We start from the raw sequence: 18,108 nt of genomic DNA on the forward strand, positions 1-18,108 counted from the left end.
CGTTTAGTATCATTTATTAAAAATGCTTTGTAAAATAAAAATATGCTGTATCTATCTTTTTTATCTCGAAAAAGCGTATGATACCACTTGGAAGCATGGTATTTTAAAAGATTTAAATGACTTTGGTTTAAGAGGCCACTTGCATCAATTTATATTGCAGTTTTTAACAGACAGACAATTTCAAGTTCGTGTTGGATCAACCATGTCTGATCATTATAATCAGGATCAGGGGTTCCACAGGGCAGTATTTTGTCTGTCACATTGTTTAGTATAAAAATAAAAAGTTTATATAAAGTATTAAATAACTCAATTGGTGGGTCATTGTTTGTGGATTATATTAATATTTCATGTCGTAAAAATAAACGTACCATTGAAAGACAATTACAGTTGTGTCTTGAGAGTTGCATTTCGTTTTCACAGACCAAGACCAATTGTATACATTTCTGTCGGCAATATAAACCCCATACAGACCCAGAGCTCCTTTTAGATGACACTGCAATTAAGGTTGTAAAAGTAGCCTAATTTGGGGGTTTGATTTTCGACCGCCATTTGACGTTTTTGCAACATATTAAATATTTAAAGACCCTAGATTTGTTGAAACTCGTCTCGAATTCTAAGTGAGAGAGGATCAGACAAGTCTCCTTCACTTATATAGATCATTAATCCGCTCTGAATTGGACTATGGCTCCATTGTGTATGCTGGAGCTTGCAAGAGTAATTTTAAAAAGCTAGATTCAATCCACCACCAAGGACTAAGACTGTGCGTTTAGAACTTCTCCTGTTGACAGCCTCTATGTCGGAGCTAATGAACCTTCTCTGAAACAACGCCGTTTAATTTCCCCTTCAATATATCACTAAATTACACCCCAATCCTTCTAATTCTGCCTATGACTCCGTTTTCATCCCCTATATGAAGAAGTTTCATTTCAGAAAACCAAAGCTGGTTCCCCGACTTGGAATTCGGATCAAATATATCTATATATCATTTCTCCATATCAGCTCACGTTTACTCCTCCCTGGCCAGAAGTAGACGTTTCCATAGCCCGTTTTATAAAATCTGACACAAATCAACTAGTATATCAACAGGAATATGTACAATTAATAAATAAATACGACACCCACCGTTCAATCTATCCTTACAGACTTGGCATACATTCAACGACAGTCCGCATGTAAAAAAATATATCATCTACTTTAGAACTTTATAATGATCTTTCAACTGGCCAATACCACATCTTCTTTTGTTGGTTGCCTAGTCACGTGAGCATAAACGGATTAACAATGGCTGATGCTGATGTAAAAGCAGCACTCAACAAATCTGTGATACCACTTCTTATCCCATACAGTGATTACAAATCTGTGATAAGATGTTACATCCGAGATCTCATGCAAAGAAGTGGGACAGCCAAGTAGGTATAAATAAGTCAAAGTGAAATCAAACCAAATATCGGTTACACCTACTTGGGTTATAAGTCCAGATTTGAAGATGTCATTTTACAACGATGTATTGGCCACAGCAGATATACCCACGCATATTTATTAAAAGGTAAAGACCCTCCATTCTGTATCCCTTGTGATGAGAGAATCACGGTCAAGCATGTCCTGCTTGATTGTGTTGATTTTTCCATCACAAGGGATCAATAGTTTCATCGCTAAAGGATCTTTTAAACAATATTAGCTCTAATTTAATTATTGTTTTTTTAAAAAAGAAATTGAACTTATTGATACATTTTGATGTAAATTGGTGTTTCTTGTAAATTGATAGTGTATGATTTTTGAATGTTTATGGCTGTGCCCTTGACGGGGGTTGAAGTGTTTTAAAATTATTGTCCCCCTGAAAGTGTATTGTAAGAACATGTCTTTCAAAGTATGTTATTCCTACCTTGATTTTAATTGTTTTAATTTGTTATTTTAATTGATGGCAATCGTAGCCAGCAGCTGAAGGGATGGGGTAAGTCCTGCTGCGAACCGTGCAGGTAGCAGAGTGAGTGAATATAGTTTTACGGCGCTTTTAGCAATATTCCAGCAATATCACGGCGGGGGACACCACAAATGGGCTTCACGCATTGTACCCATGTCGGGATTCGAACCCGGGTCTTCGGCGTGACGAGCGAACGCTTTAACCACTAGGCTACCCGACCGCCCCGCAGGTAGCAGAAGTATCGTAAGTCCCGACGATCTCTAGCGGTGGCCTAACATTTTGGTTGCTGGCAATCTGTAGCCCTTTCTATAGTGTTGTTTACTGCTGACATTCTTTTACATGTTCTCAAACAAGTTTTACCTCAAATCTGTGAAAGTCTAGTTATTGTACTGTCCTTCGGAGACAGGTTTTTTGCACTCTTAAATATATTTGTTGTCCATGTTTAACTTTATCTCGTCACGGTATGGCTGAAATATTGCCGATGTGACGTCAAATCTTAACTCACTCACTCACTCATTATCTCCAAGTTAAATATAAAAGAAGCAGAGAAGCAGATTCCACTGGTGGTAAAAGGTAAACTAGCGGTGACATTTATATGAATGGACCTTCGGTACTGTATGAGCAAAACATATGTTCGTATAGCCACATTGGTATCTCTATCAGATAACAATTATGTCATTTCAGATTGCTGCGATTGCAGTGAGCCTTTAATGGATAGTCATTTCTTTCTGAACCGGTGTAGCTGGCTCTTGAGGTACAACATGGTAACATATCCGGGCACGCTATACTTTATATTATCAGGAAAATACCCAATCGACGATCAAATGGTATACCCTTCACTTACTTCAATTTCAACAGATGTGTCGAAAGAATTGCAGAGAAGGTATAATAAATCCAATACCACATTGCCATAAGCTTGTGACATTAGTGTCATACATGCACCTCTTAACCTCAACAGCCTACTCATTATACCTATGTACCCTGAGTGTATATTGATACAGATCTTGATGGTTCTCCAACAAGGCTACAGCCAAACCATAAGCCATAACCATAACGCAGTAGTACGTATTAATGACATGATATTGTTTGGGACGATAGTCCGCGCTATAGGTGCTAGTTTGGCGTGGAGACATATACACATGTGGCGAGCATGTATGGATACTAGATTGAAGTGCACATTTATGTAGTTTGAATCCTGAAATATGAAGAAGTGTTTACTCATCTACCTTGTCTCCATCTTCACGGAGCCTATACTTGCAGGTACGTGGGTTCCAAGACCTGTGAAGATTCCGGGTTAGAATTGGTCTCAAGCTAGCCTTGCTTATCGTAAGAGGCGACTGATAGGATCGGGTGGTCAGGCTCCCTGACTTGTTTGATGCAGGTCATGCGTAGATCGATGTCAATCACTGGATTGTCTGGTCCAGACATAGCAGGAATATTGCTGAGTGCGTCCTTAAACAAACAAACAAACAAACCAACAAACAAACAAACGTTGGTTCCTAATTCAATTTGAACCGTGCTTTACACAGCAAACATAATATGTATTTATGTCGTGAATGATTCCGTGTATTCCACACAGCTGAGTAGTTATTTTAAGAACAATATTATTAGTTAATATTATTATTACTTTATTAACCATACTGCTTGAATTCCTGATTCTTACATTAAAGCGAAGAATCTTCTATGGAAGACAGTACATGCCTGTAATAATTCCTAATAGTATTATTATTTCATATGATACCTATTTGTTACCCAATTGTAGGTAGTTTTTAATATAGAATGATAATGTCTGATAACATCACTCAATATTTTGTTCCTTAGGAATTGCCACCTCTTTGCCTAACAAGATATTTTACACCGATTTCATATACGAAGTCTTAAATGTTGTCAACTCGCTAGGAGTCCTGTATGCCCGTTCATGGTTTGGTTGTAAAAGTCTGGGATGTTAGATTTGCAAAAAATATATGTTGTCAAGTAAACAACCAAGTTATACATTAGTTGTGATTTGTTTTGTGAATTGCCTAGTAACGACCTCGAGGTATCTTAATCAAACGACCCGTTAAGATCCGGGGAAGAATAGGTCTTCAGCAACCCATGCTTGCCGTAAAAGGCGACCATGCTTGTCGTAAGAGACGACTAACGGGATCGGGTGGTCAGGCTCGCTGACTTGGTTGATGCATGTCATCGTCTCCCAATTGCGTGGATCCATGCTCATGATGTCAATCACTGGATTGTCTGGTCCAGACTCGATTATTTACAGACCGCCGTTATGTAGCCGGAATATTGCGAGTGCGGCGTTTAACAACAAACAAACTCAATCAAGCTTTAAGTGGTATTTAGAAGATAGCATTGAGTGTCAGGTTTCAACTTCTTTTGTATTTAATGCAACGAGATTCGGCACAGATGCACCCGTGAAGATCCGGGTTAGAATAGATCTTGAGAAACCCATGCTTGCCATAAAAGGCGACTATGCTTGTCATTAGAAGCTACATACGGGATCGGGTGGTCAGGTTCGCTGACTTGGTTGATGCATGTCATCGTATCTAAATTACGTGTATCGCTCATGATGTCTAGACTCGATTATTTACAGACCACCGTCATATAGCTGGAATATTGCTGAGTGCATCGTTAAACAACAAACAAACGCCATAGATGCCGGTACCCGTTTCAAACAAGTCACCAAGTCTTCAAGTAACTGAGTGTTTCCTCCCCCTCTAGGCACCTACATACAGGCAGAGACAGACACCCAGCACAGGATCATCACCATGAATGAGAGAGGTGTGCCAATCACTGGCAAGAATTCCCTGGTTTTCCAGATCAAGGCGTGTTCCGATGCATATTTTATCCTGTCTGAGAAGCACCGGTTTAATAAACCAGACGAACGGTTTTTCTTGGTTATCTTGGGGGCGACCCCAAACGCCAACGTGAACGGCATCCGAGACAGCTGTCTGAAGAGTTGCAATAAGCCATCAACCAAGTCAACAGGACGATGGCTCTATTGTTCCACCTTCCGGACGTTCTGGCTAGCTTGGGATGGAAACGGAGGACTGGGTTTAGGGAGTGGTCCGCAGGTACTTCGGAACCCGCTCATGAAACTGAGAACACCACGTCCGTTCCTCATCAACTTCCTTACACTCTGGGGGCAGGCGAACCGGGTGGAATGGAGATTTCTGCTAGGTAAGATCAGGATTGGTCCCAGGCGATACACCGCCTCCGTGGTAGAGCGTCCGCCCGGAGAGCGGAAGGTCCGGGGTTCGATCCCCAGCCGCGTCATACCAAAAGACGTTAAAAGATGGTACTTGTTGTTACCCTGTCTGGCGCTCGGCATTAAGGGGCTAAAACAAGGACTGGTCGGCTCGGAGTCAGTATACTGTGTCTGAGTGGGGTATTCATGTTAAACTGCGGCATGGTATCTCTGTGGGCTAGCACTATAAATCGGCATCAGTCCGGACTAGTACAAGCATACACGTACATACACGTCGCTATATAAGTGCAATAATCTTGGACGCGACGTTAAACCCAATTCACCTCACCTCCCAGGCGATACTGGGAAACCATACTTTTGCCTCAAGAATAAAGAATATGTCGTGAAAAACTTGTCCGACTCTTCCATTTGGGAGAGTTATAAAGTTATAAGGTTATAAAGGAATAAAGCAGTGACTGAAATAATATCCCCCCTTTTACAAAACTGCCAGGACCTGTGACAGCGTGGAAGGTTGACTTCTGACGTTTAGGTTGTGTGTTTAATCTCCTCAGACAATGCTCCTCTGTTCGTGTTCCCGCGGCCATACGGTGGCTCAACGGTGGAGGTCCCAGAAAACACAGATGTACGAAAGGTGTGTAGGTGCCTCGATCTAACAGACATATTTTTTCATTACGATTTGACCAAGTTTGGGGGGGGGGGGGGGGGCAAGTGGTCCAAGACGCCGCAAATTGTTTTGAAGAATTGCATCCCTATCAGTACCAAGATCGTTTGATTGTGGGTTTGAATCCCAGATTTATCTTTCATCAAATATTTGGATGCTCAATTTTGTGGATGTCTAGGATTGAATCACTTTGGGTTTTTCCTTCGATGCGCAACTGACAAATTTAAGCCATGATATGTGTAACATATTCAATAGGGCATTGAGGCCTCAGTCTCTCACTGACCAGATTGATACCCTTTAGAATCTCCCCTGAAGATGACCTGTTGTATTTTGATGTATTCAATAAGGCGCCGAAGCCCCTTGCTCACTCACTCACTTTGCCAGGTTGATACCCTTTAGTATCTGACCTGCAGACGACGCGTATTGTGATGTATTGTGATGTACTCTGATGTACTGTGATGTATTCTCATGTAGGTGATACTCGACCTGAAGGCCACTGACCAGGACAAGGACATTGTGTTGTTTTCTGTTGTGGGGGAACACTCGTACACATTCAAATGTGCAGGTTCGAGCCTCGTTCTCATGAACCCCGTGGACTTCGAAGAACAGTCATTGTACAACGTGCAAATAAGGCAAGCAATTAACAATTTCATAATGACGCCATGTTATATTTGCATGTCAATTTATTTAATATTCAAGAGAAAAGCATTTTTTAAATGTTCTGGCTGATGTTTATTTCAGAGCGTCTGATGGGTCGTACGCATCGGTCACTCACCTCACTGTCATAGTTACTGACGTTAATGACAATGCCCCGGAAGTGGATAGAATTGACCCCATAGAGATACCGGAGCAACTACCGGAAGGCTGTATAATTGGTGCAATAACCTCGGCCCGTGATGTGGACACCCATGACAAGATTACGTTCTCTCTTATCGGTATGCGATATATAAACCTTCAACTTGAAATAGTTATGAGATTACTTTGTACATGTCTTTATGGAATAGTCCCACTTTAAGCTGTCACGCCGTGATATAACTGGAATACTGTTCAAAACTACGTTAAAACCAACTCACTTACTCCTCGTGATATCATACGGGACCTGGGGCGGTGGGGTAGCCTAGTGGTTAAAGCGTTCGCTCGTCACGCCGAAGACCCGGGTTCGATTCCCAACATGGGTACAATGCGTGAAGCCCATTTTTGGTGTCTCCCCGCCGTGATATTGCTGGAATATTGCTAAAAGTGGCGCGAAAAATTCTCGGTCACTCACTCATACGGGAGCTATGACGTCCATGTTATTTATATGCCAATTCTCCGTTAAATAAACAGTATCAGTGAGTCAATGAGTGATTGTTGTTTTACAAGGCAGTCAGCAACCAACAGCATGTAAATAATTGTGTCTTAAACCAAGTGAGTGAGTGAGTGAGTGAGTGAGGTTTTACGCCACTTTTGGCAATGTTCCAGCAATATCACGGCGATGACACCAGAAATTGACTTCGCACATTGTACCTCTTGTCACATCAATAAAGGCATCTCAATAAGTAAATAAGCAGAAAGATAGAGAAAATATGAAATACTCCGATTGTGATTAAGTGATGTTGGTACACATCAGATATTATTAAACAGTGGACACGGATGGACCAGTCGTCTTAGGCGCCGCAATTCGCTGTACAGAGTTGCGTCCCTTGGGCACGCAATAAACCTATGTTCGTGGGCTCGAATCTCGCTTCGCCCCGTTTATGTTTCTAGGTTTGTGACCACCATACCCCTGCTCGTGGGTTTCACAAACGTCTGTCACTTGCATCACATCGGGCTTTCCTCTCACATAAAGCTGACACGCCGTGATATAACTGGAATACTGTTCAAAGTTAACCCAACATACTCAATCGCTATTACGAAACCCCCCAAAAAGCTTATTGGGGAGTAAAAATCATGTTTATTTATTTTGGTGAAAAGGGGCTTATGTTAGGATTTAATATGCAACCGCTTCTATGGAAATTGTAAATCCTGAACCAGGTTAGAATTTATTATATTTATCTATTTTCTGCAGAACATGATTCATCATACTTTTCTGTCGACCCAAATACTGGTCTCTTGTACATGAGACAGACAGTGGATCTAGAGGTGTTGTCAGTGACGGCATACGTCGCCAACATGACTGTAGTCGTGTCGGATCTTGTGGGTCACACTACGTCCACGGCTGTCATCGTCATCGTCAGTGACATCAACGACAACCCACCCACCTTTCTCCAGGACGAGTACCACATCAACATAAGCGAGGCCAGCAGTGGAGGTACGTGTACGTTCTGGTTTCCAACTCTTCACGGGCATGTTTACACGTTCCTCGACCAGCCGAAAAACTATATTATTCAACGTAATAAGCGCTTCGCTCTAACAAGCGCCCACGGCGATATTTGCTAATATATTGGCTAGTGAACAATCCCAATTAGCACCCCTTTCGAATGATCAATGTACACTTATTTATTCGTGTATAATACGCAATCGTGTGTTATATGCGCCCTTAATTATGGGGAATTAACATCTGGAAAATATATCTGTCGTGTATAATACGCACAGACTTCTCTTTTGTATCATTTTAGGCTGTCAGCATAAAACACGAAATTTACGATCTTTCAACTCTGTTTCCTTTCACCAAAATTATATTTTAATAAGAGCCCCCTATTTTAATTTTGGGAGCGCCCTGGGCGCTTATTACGTCGAATACGGTTCTATGCGTTGTATATGTTACGCTATGTTTTCCACGGCTTTCGTCTAGCGAGATGGGTGCTCGCGAGGGCTTTCAACTCATTTATTCCCAGAAATGCAGTGCATCTTTATTCTTCTCAGCTGTTCATCTTTTATTTGCAAAGTTATATTACTTGATTTATTTTAATCCCGATAAATTGGTTTCCGTTCAGTTTACATGATATGTCCACCATTTTTCTTGACATCGGTTAAGAATTGCAATAGTGATGTCATATTTTGCTTGAATGAGCAATAGAAACATCATTTCATTGAGAACGCGATCATAAACATTATACATGCACATAAAGGGATCAACATCATGTGTTCATGAATCGCGATCAAATAGTGATGGTACCAGGTGTTCGCGAAAAGGAGGGGGGAATCAATTTTAATCAACTGACTACAAAGCGTGTACAAACTATGCGAAGGACATCGGTACGGCGCCTGTTGTATTTGGTATTAAAGTCAATAAAATGTTTTGGAATAATAGAGACCCTCGCAGTTGTAACACGCCCGTACACGTATGCACATTCAGTACATTGGAATACACAATCAAAGCTATTCTAGTCATTTGTGGCATTTAAACTCTAATCTAACACATTCATATAATCCTTAAACCACTTCTGGGAACGTTTAATTCTTATTTTAAAAGCAGAGATTACTTAAGCTGTTATATATTGTCGAATGTTCAATATATCACTAGTGTGGCTCATGTGTAACGTCTGATGTATGGCATACAACAAATAAAGTGTAATGTTCATTCAGAATATACAAGTAACCTGTACTGCGAATAGATAACATCAACGCCAAATAGGCAAAATAGCGGTGACAATTGCATGTATATATATATGGGTTACTTAAATCAGTGATGTCCCGCTCTATCGGCAGCACCCGCCACTCACACTCACGCCATTGCATGAGAACATATATATGTAGCCTAACACATTAATTCTGATCAGCCACCTGCCTTTAATATATTAACGAACAGGCATTTAACCCCGGGTCAGACAAAACAGAGGACCGGCATGTGTTTAGGATGTGGGAAGAAGAAAAATTAAAATCCCGATAATCACCAGCAATCACTGACAAGGAATATTGAAAACGTTGAAGTTCAAATATAATCAATCCCATCTCTGTGCTTCAATGCTTGTGAAAAATAAGTACTAAGTTGAATCCAGATATCGCTACAGTGAAATCTTTTGGTCATCATTAAATGTGTCTTTCATGTGTGTCAAAAGTTTAAACTTGATTAAAATAATACTGTTAATCATTACCAGATTGAACCATGAGCAATAACTGACAAAAACATTTATTCTGTGTAGGCTGTTGGATAATTCAAAGCAATCGCTGGGTGCATAATTATGGGCTCTAAACTCTTTCTTTGTTTCAACGCCGCACTCGGCACTGTATAACAGCGGCCTGTAAATGACATTTTTTCAACCAAGTCACCTGATTTATTGGATCTCCTCTGACCAGCATAGGTTGCTGGGTACCTCTTCTAACCTGGAATACCCACGGGCAGCTTCCCGAGGCAAGGGAGGTAACTGACTATGAAAGTCTAGTTTCCTGAGTTAACTCCCTTACGTCGGGAAGATGGACACTGGACTTAAAATTCCAGTAGGTTAACTCCCTTGCCTCGGGAAGATGTCCCACGGGATCAATTACCTATGAATCAATCGTTATTAACTATGAGATAATGTCATTATTACATATCATACTATAAACCAGGCGCAGTTGCTTAATGATTTTTGTGTGGATTCTTGGACATTTCCAAAGTATCATATACGTGAAACAGGCCGACAGTATATATCCAGGTCACCGTTGGCTGAACTATCACGCTATACGCGTAGGTTACACAAAACCAAATGTTTTCCAACATATTTCTGTAGCAAAGTCATAATGTTTAAGTGGCCAGGTATTCAACAGCCATTACATATACATGTATGCACAGTCAGGCCTTGCAATTTGGCTATATTATAAAAGCTAATCACACCAACCCCAGTTCCGAAACAAATGTTGTGCTTGAAAATATCAGTGGTTACATTCAATATTAGTCATCATGTTAATATTGAAAAGATATGGTCATTAAATATTGAAAAACATATTATTAAATTCTACACGAAATCCTCCAATTACAGCTGCCAGAAATCTCAATTACATTCAATCTTCTGATTCTCATTTGGTGTAGCAGAACCTGTACCCTTACGTTGGTTGGTTGGTTTGTTGTTAAACGCCGCACTCAGCAATATTCCAGCTATATGACGGCGGTCTGTAAATAATGGAGTCTGGACAAGACAATCCACTGATTAATATCATGAGCCTCGATCCACGCATTTGGCATCGATGACATGTATCAACCAAGTCAGCGAGCCTGACCACCCGATCCCGTCAGTCGCCTTTTACGACAAGCTTAGTCGCCTTTTACGGCAAGTATGGGTTGCTGAAGACCTATTCTACCCCGGAATCTTCACGGGTCGTAACCTAACGTATTCCTTTTCTCACTCTGAATCAAGTTTGTTTGGTCAGAAACAACATTGCCAATCGTAACAATTATAGGTACAATGTGACCATATATGGAACCAACTTATTTGCACAGAGGTCGAGTTGATAACCTTCACCTTGTCTGACCCCGACGTTGATCCCGACGCTAACATAAGTCTGGCCCTGTCCGACGTGAGTGACGTCTTCTACCTGCAAGACCGGACGCTGGTGTGTGCTACTGACCGGCTGAATTATGATGTCCAGAACCATTACGCGCTGAAGGTGGAGGCAAGGGATGGGCAAAAGATGGGGAGGCAGAACACGGCGACAGTAACGGTCATTGTTCAAGTAGGTGCACGTTGATGTTGCGTCGACGTCTATCTATTTTATTTGTTTTCATAAGTACATGTATATAAGGTGACTATGCTTGTCGTAAAAGGCGACTAACGGGATCGGATGGTCAGGCTCGCTGACTTGGTTGATGCGTGTCATCGTATCTCAATTCCGTGGATCGATGCTCATGTTGTCAATCACTCGAGTGTCTGGTCCAGACTTAATTATTTACAGACCGTCATTAAGCTGAAATATTCCTGAGTGCGGCGTTAAACAATAAACAAACAAACATAAGTATATGTGTTTGTTGTTTAACGACGGCCTATCAGTTAGCGAGTCCGGATCGGACAATCCAGTGATTGATATTTTGAGCAGCAATCACCGCCGTCAGCGAGCCAGCCACCAGAGTCGCCTCCTACAACCAGCATATATTGCTGGCGAACAATTAGACTGACATCTACTCCCAGAAATAAAGATGAGTCATATTAAAAAATATATATCTACAAAATGACAAAAATAAAATCCAAATGGAGCCAAGAACATTGCTTTAAAAATTTCAGCCTAGACTTGCCTACCCATTTAACACTGTAAAAAATGTGTTGAGAATGTAAACGCAAACAAGACATGTTTAGCAGTGTGTTTAAATAAAAAACAGAATACACCTTTTGTGTGTTTTATTTAAACAAGTTTAGGGTCTAAACACACGAAATGAGCTATCGTCTCACGGCGTTATCACTACCTAAACACAACATCCCCATAATCTAAACATGTTTAGAATTTACGAACGTTTAAATATGTTGATACATGTTAACATATTTAAAGCTCAAACGTGTTTAGAATTTTACTATTTAAACAAAGCCCTCCCTTTACTTCTGTATACCCATTAATTGTTAAAAAAATCACACATAGAATTATCCCCTATTTTAAATTATCTTCAATTAAGGCATACGTTGTTTGGTTGGCTGTTTTGTTGTTTAACGCCGCACTCAGCAATATTCCAGCTATATGACGGCGGTCTGTAAATAATCGAGTCTGGACCAGACAATCCAGTGATTGATATCATGAGCATCGATCCACGCAATTGGGATCGATGACATCTATCAACCAAGTCAGCGAGCCTGACCACCCGATCACGTTTGTCGCCTTTTACGACAAGCATAGTCGCCTTTTACGGCAAGCATGTGTTGCTGAAGACCTATTCTACCCCGGAATCTTCACGGGTCTAAGGCATACGTATCAGAGATACGTATTTAAGGCATACGTATCAAAGTAGCTAGATGTGTATACGCGTCTTCATTAATTTTCTTTGTCAATCTCCAGTTGTTGAGTTAACAACAACCAAAATGGAATATAAAACGACAAAACCCTTTCCATATCCAGTCGATAGTACGATTCCGACTATATCACGAGCATGTGTTTATGAACATACACGTTTATCTGTTAAACACAACCCTCAACATGTTCAGACCTAACTAAACATGTCAACATTATGGGACAATGAACGTATTAAGTTTTGTGTTGGGATCTAAAAACCTATTGTACAGTGTAGACTTGAGTTGGATTCCTTTCTTAATTTATCATCTTGGGTCTGGGGGTCAGACCATGGGACAATTCTGACCCGGAATCCAAACGAATGTACGGGTTTACAGTGTAGATCGTATTTTCCTTCATATAGAGGCGGTTGAGTAGCCAAGGAGGTAATGCGTTCGCTCGTCAGCTAAATGCACGGGTTCAGTTCCCCAGTATATCTGGAGCGTAATATGTGAAGACCAGTCTTGGTGCTTCCCGCCTTGGTAATGCTGGGGTATATTTGGTGTCAAAAACGTGCCTACTCACACACTCACTTTGAATACACATGGTGAACACAGTTATTATAAACGTTAACTAGGGGCGGTCGGGTAGCCTAGTGGTTAAAGACCCGGGTTCGATTCCCGACATGGGTGCAATCTGTGAAGCCCATTCCTGGTGTATCCCGCCGTGATATTGCTGGAATATTGCTAAAAGCGGCGTAAAACCATACTCACTCACTCACTAAAGATTAACCAGCAGTAGATCTGCTGCAAATCTGCTGCGACGAGATGATCGACAGGGTATGTTGTATATATTCTTACACAAATCATATTAATCATTAATATATTAAAGCATGCAGTTATCTAACAATAATATTTTCTGAAGGTGTTGCCGGTTATGAATCACGGTCTCGCCTGGATGACCGGGAACAAGGGGAGACTACCTAGGGTGACTCTGTCCAGGAGTGTCAAACCGGAAACCCTAGTGGCCATCTTGTCTGCAAGTCACTCCTGCTCGGGAACAGATGGACACGTGTTCTACAGGATTGTGTCGGTCAAAGATGGTACTTGATTTAGCTTGGTTTGCCTCCTTTTTGTGATTTACAAAAATCAGAAAACCATTATATTATTTAATAATTCGGTATTAAAGCTAGGTTTAAAGTTCAAATAGTTCAGGGCACGTCGCTGAACAACGTGGTCACTTTTAATTCCAGGGGCCTATTTCTTGATTGATTGATTGTTTGTTATAGTAGCGCTTCGACTAACGTAAGTTGAATAACAATAGTCGTAGAAGTACGATCGCTTTGGGAAACGCAGCCCAGGATTCGATAAGAATGGATTCGTACCAGAGATCACGACCATTGAAGTTGGTTTGTCAACAGTACAATTTTGTTTCACGAAAGTGGTTAACGCATATAAGACATGGCACATCCTCCAATATCCCTTGACTAGCTCTGGTGCGATACTATTTACAACCGCGTCCACTGCTTTTGTTATTGGTATTATTGGAGATTATTTTCATGTTGTTGTTTGTTTGTTATTTTGCGGTCAGCAATATTCCACCTGTATTACAGCGGTCTGTAAATAATCTAGCCTGGACCAGTCAATCCAGTGATTGATATCATGCGCATCGATTTACCTAATTGGGATACGATGACATGCGTAAACCATGTCAGCGAACCAGACCATGTGATCCCGTTAGTCTGAATTAAGACCAATCCACGGGGTTAATTTCCGTGGGTTATCGTAGACTCAGATGAAACATTGAGTAATCGACAACCTTACCTGTTACAGAGAAACAACATGAAGTTATTGGAGCATACACCATTGATGCCGGAACTGGGCGAGTCTCTACTACTTCATCATTCAACAAATATGTGTCTGTCTACAATAACTTACACGTTCAGGCGTACGACCTTAGACAACCTGACCGGTACATTGACGGCTGGGTCAGTGTCGACGTGAACACCGTCAGTGATGCCTCTCATGCCGACGTGGTAGGAGCTGTGACGTGCGAGACCCGGACCGAGCTCCTTCTTCTTCAGAGCATGGTCGGAATACTGTCCTTCTGTCTGCTTATATCTAGTTGCGTAATCCTATGCAAAAGGAAATCACCGATTAAAGTTTATCCGATAAAGTAAGTTGACGAATTCTATTTCCTTTTCTTGTGACAGGATGTATGAGGGTGACGGGGCCAGTTGCAAACAAACAAAAAGCATATGCTGCCGCAACTATGTGTGCAGAGTAACGTCCATTGGCAACAGGATCCGCTTGTTTTTGACGTTTTCATTTTTTATCAACACAAATTATCATGCTTTGTCTGCAGGCACCATACCTGTGCTCGTTTCACCATACTGGTAAATGCATACAACCTGCATATCGGCTATCCTTCTACGTCGCGATATATCACTGAAATAATGTTTAAAGTGGCGTCAATACGTCAATGCACCCACACACCCTAGGCCTAGTTCTAAAATTATCCACGAGGGATGAGAAAGGCTGTTGATACGTAAAAGGTGGGTAACTGCTATCTTTGTCCCACGTGTTCGTTTGGGAGTGAGCAATTAATGCGGACGTAAAATCCCCAGAAATGTAATATGAATGATTTCAGTTTCCAAACCATTGGGTATTGTGAGTGTTGCCAAAGAAATGGAAATAGTTTATGGAAACAAAGCAATAACAATGTAGCAAAGGAAGATTTTACCACAATAGTCTATGTCATTGTTATTTGTTTCTATTTGAACTAAACCGTAGTCAAGTCTCGTTTCCACGAAGTCTGATTTAACTCAGATTTCACTTAATTCTTGAAAAATAAAGTTAAGCAACCAACAGAAGCTTCTTGTATCTCATCACATTTTGTAGAAAGGAAATTGGTCGAATTTTTAATCCAATTTCCCCAAACTCCTAAAATATACAAACAAGCCGAGAGTGTGTTATATATAAAAACATAGATCACGAACGTCATCGCAGGTCGACATGCATTACGGTTTTCACCAGAAGGTGCAACTCCAAAATGCGGAACAGGATCTATAAACAAAATTGAAAATAAAATTAAAAACACGTGACGATGTTCAGAGTCGGTCGGTGATGAGAAGCAGGAAACGTTTTTCACGTGGCCTTTTTTCAGTGATTCATATAATTTTCCCTGCTATTTTCCTTTTACGCCCAATCTGTTTCGTTGGATTACCGAGACTGTATGGCGTTGACGTTTTATATTTATCTATAATGTTGAAACTGGCTGGGCCATAAATACTGTTTCTCCTTAATAAATCATGTTAACATACTCGTATCATGTTTTTCAGCTTGGAATGTCGAACCTGCACGCCCATTCAGCAGACCCCACCATTAGGAACAATGCCACAGCGTTAGATTTCACCTGCCAACCAAGACAATAAAGTGAGGACTAGCTTGATGGATTCCCTCACCTCTAGCAGGACTTGAATTTGGAATGTGTACCTATGTACAAGTATACAAGTAAACAACGGTGCCCTTTGTTTGCTTTTGTAATATCCTGATTTATATTTTTTTCTGAGTGACGCGAATTGGTATGGGAGGTCGGCAAAGAAACACACAAAAAAAGACTTCGTGTTACGCGAGAACTAAACCGACGTCCAAAAGAAACTTTACCAGAGTTTGAAATCACTCTTGCTCAAAAACAACAAAACATACATGCATGAAGTAAAGTGTATTGAGAAGATCAATATATCAACATAATCAACACTGAAAATGACAATCATACCGCGCCCGAGAATGACGTCAGAGCCCCCCCAAAGTTGGGTGTTGTACAAAACTCGAGCTTTCAGAATCATGGACAATAGGCAGAGTACATAAACAATCGCTCACGCTCAATAACAAGTCATTAGTAGCGTGTGTGACCACCAGATGCCTCAATACACGCAAAAACTCTTCGACGCACAGAAAAAGTCAGTCGTCTGATAAGGTCACGTGGGATTTGACGCCATTCTTCTTGGAGGGCCAAGATCAGTTCTTGCCGGTTGGCTGGAGAGTGTGGTCGTTGTCGAACACGACGATCCATCAAGTCCCAGAGGTGTTCTATGGGGGGAACATGTCGGGTGAGCGTGCAGGCCACGGCAGGACGTTGACGTTGTTAGCTGCGAGGAAGTTAGTGACAATTCTGGCTGTATGGGCTCTAGCGTTGTCATGCTGATAAATGACACCACGTGGCTGGGCTGCTGTTGGAGAAATGGTAGGACAACTGGACGAAGAATGTTATTCATGTAACGCTGAGCTGTCAAGTTTCCGTCAACTACGACCAGCGGTGTCCTCTCCTGCCCACAGATCCCTCCCCACACCATGACACTCCCTCCACCATATGGTACGACCTCCTGCACGCAACACGCCGCCGTTCGTTCACCCCTTCGACGGTAAACACGTTGTCTTCCATCAGCCCTAAACATACAGAATCGACTTTCGTCAGTGAAGACAACCCTCTGCCAGTCACGTCGTTGCCAACGTCGTACAGTCCGGGCCCATCTCAATCGCAGACGACGATGTTGCGCTGTCAATAGCTGTTCTCTGTATGGTCTAAAAGCCCTGATTCCATGAGCCCTGAGTCTCCTGGCCACTGTCTGTCGACTAACCCTGTGACCTAAGGCATTTGTCGCCGATGACGTCACTGTCAGGAAGCGATTTCGGAGGTGCAAGGTACGCAAGTACCGGTCATCATGGGGCGTGGTCACCCTGGGTCTGCCTGTTCTTGGCAGCGGTCAGCGGTCCGCCCTGTCTGTCTGTAACGTTGCATCAAGTTGGTAACGGCAACACGGGAGCAACTGAAGGTTCGTGCAATATGGGCGTAGGTGGCTCCCATCTGTACCATACCCAAGGCTCGTTCACGTTGTTCGACTGTGAGTCGTGGCATTTCTTTTGTGTTTTTTTTTATCACTGTGGATGTCTGACTTGCCGTTGCAATCGTTTTATACCCTTACCCGCACGTGCATTTGCAGTTGTCCGTGATCCGTTGTCCGTTGTCCGTGTTTTTTGTGTAGGTGGCTCCCATCTGTACCATACCCAAGGCTCGTTCACGTTGTTCTATTGTGAGTCGTGGCATTTTGGGGGGGGTTGTCTGACTTGCCGTTGCAATCGTTTTATACCTTTACCCGCAGGTGCATTTGCAGTTGTCCGTGGTCCGTTGTCCGTGTTTTTCACTTTTTCGCGTGTTATCTCGCAAACATGTAACAGACGATTAACATTTTCTGCATACACTATTGTTGTATTTAGGTTATGTGTTTTAGATAGACTTCATCGGAAAAAAATAAATATACTTTGTCTGAAATTTATATTTTCAGTTGGTAAAGTTTCTTTGGACATCAGTTTATTACTCTATGCCATTTCTCGACGGTAACTAGTATTTAATTGGACATTCAAACTGACACAGCTTGATTTAGTATCTGAGACAAACGCTTTCATAAGTATAATAACTTAATTGGATTTTAGAAATTACTGAATCGGAGTTATG

The 18,108-nt window shown here is 41.6% G+C and overlaps 1 protein-coding gene across 1 annotated transcript; it reads left to right on the forward strand.

Annotated features, from left to right (window-relative positions):
• Positions 1 to 3,123: 3,123 nt before the first annotated feature.
• On the forward strand, positions 3,124 to 16,159 carry LOC124122371 (protocadherin Fat 1-like). The gene is made up of 10 exons (XM_046485433.2): positions 3,124 to 3,181; positions 4,640 to 5,098; positions 5,678 to 5,757; positions 6,262 to 6,419; positions 6,529 to 6,722; positions 7,835 to 8,077; positions 11,126 to 11,358; positions 13,519 to 13,696; positions 14,427 to 14,769; positions 15,935 to 16,159. The coding sequence occupies exons 1-10, from the start codon at positions 3,124 to 3,126 to the stop codon at positions 15,999 to 16,001; spliced, it is 2,013 nt and encodes a 670-aa protein (XP_046341389.2). The 3' UTR covers positions 16,002 to 16,159.
• The last annotated feature ends 1,949 nt before the right edge of the window (positions 16,160 to 18,108 follow it).

The sequence above is a fragment of the Haliotis rufescens genome, unplaced genomic scaffold (genome assembly GCF_023055435.1).
Source record: "Haliotis rufescens isolate VD_foot unplaced genomic scaffold, xgHalRufe1.0.p SCAF_16, whole genome shotgun sequence".
Lineage (NCBI taxonomy): Eukaryota > Metazoa > Mollusca > Gastropoda > Lepetellida > Haliotidae > Haliotis > Haliotis rufescens.

Excerpts from the sequence above, each read along its gene's own strand:
- LOC124122371 (XM_046485433.2), top strand. The coding sequence starts at position 3,124 with ATGAAGAAGTGTTTACTCATCTACCTTGTCTCCATCTTCACGGAGCCT. Across the intron at positions 5,099-5,677 it reads GGAATGGAGATTTCTGCTAG|ACAATGCTCCTCTGTTCGTG; the intron begins GTAAGATCAGGA and ends TAATCTCCTCAG. Across the intron at positions 13,697-14,426 it reads GATTGTGTCGGTCAAAGATG|AGAAACAACATGAAGTTATT; the intron begins GTACTTGATTTA and ends TACCTGTTACAG.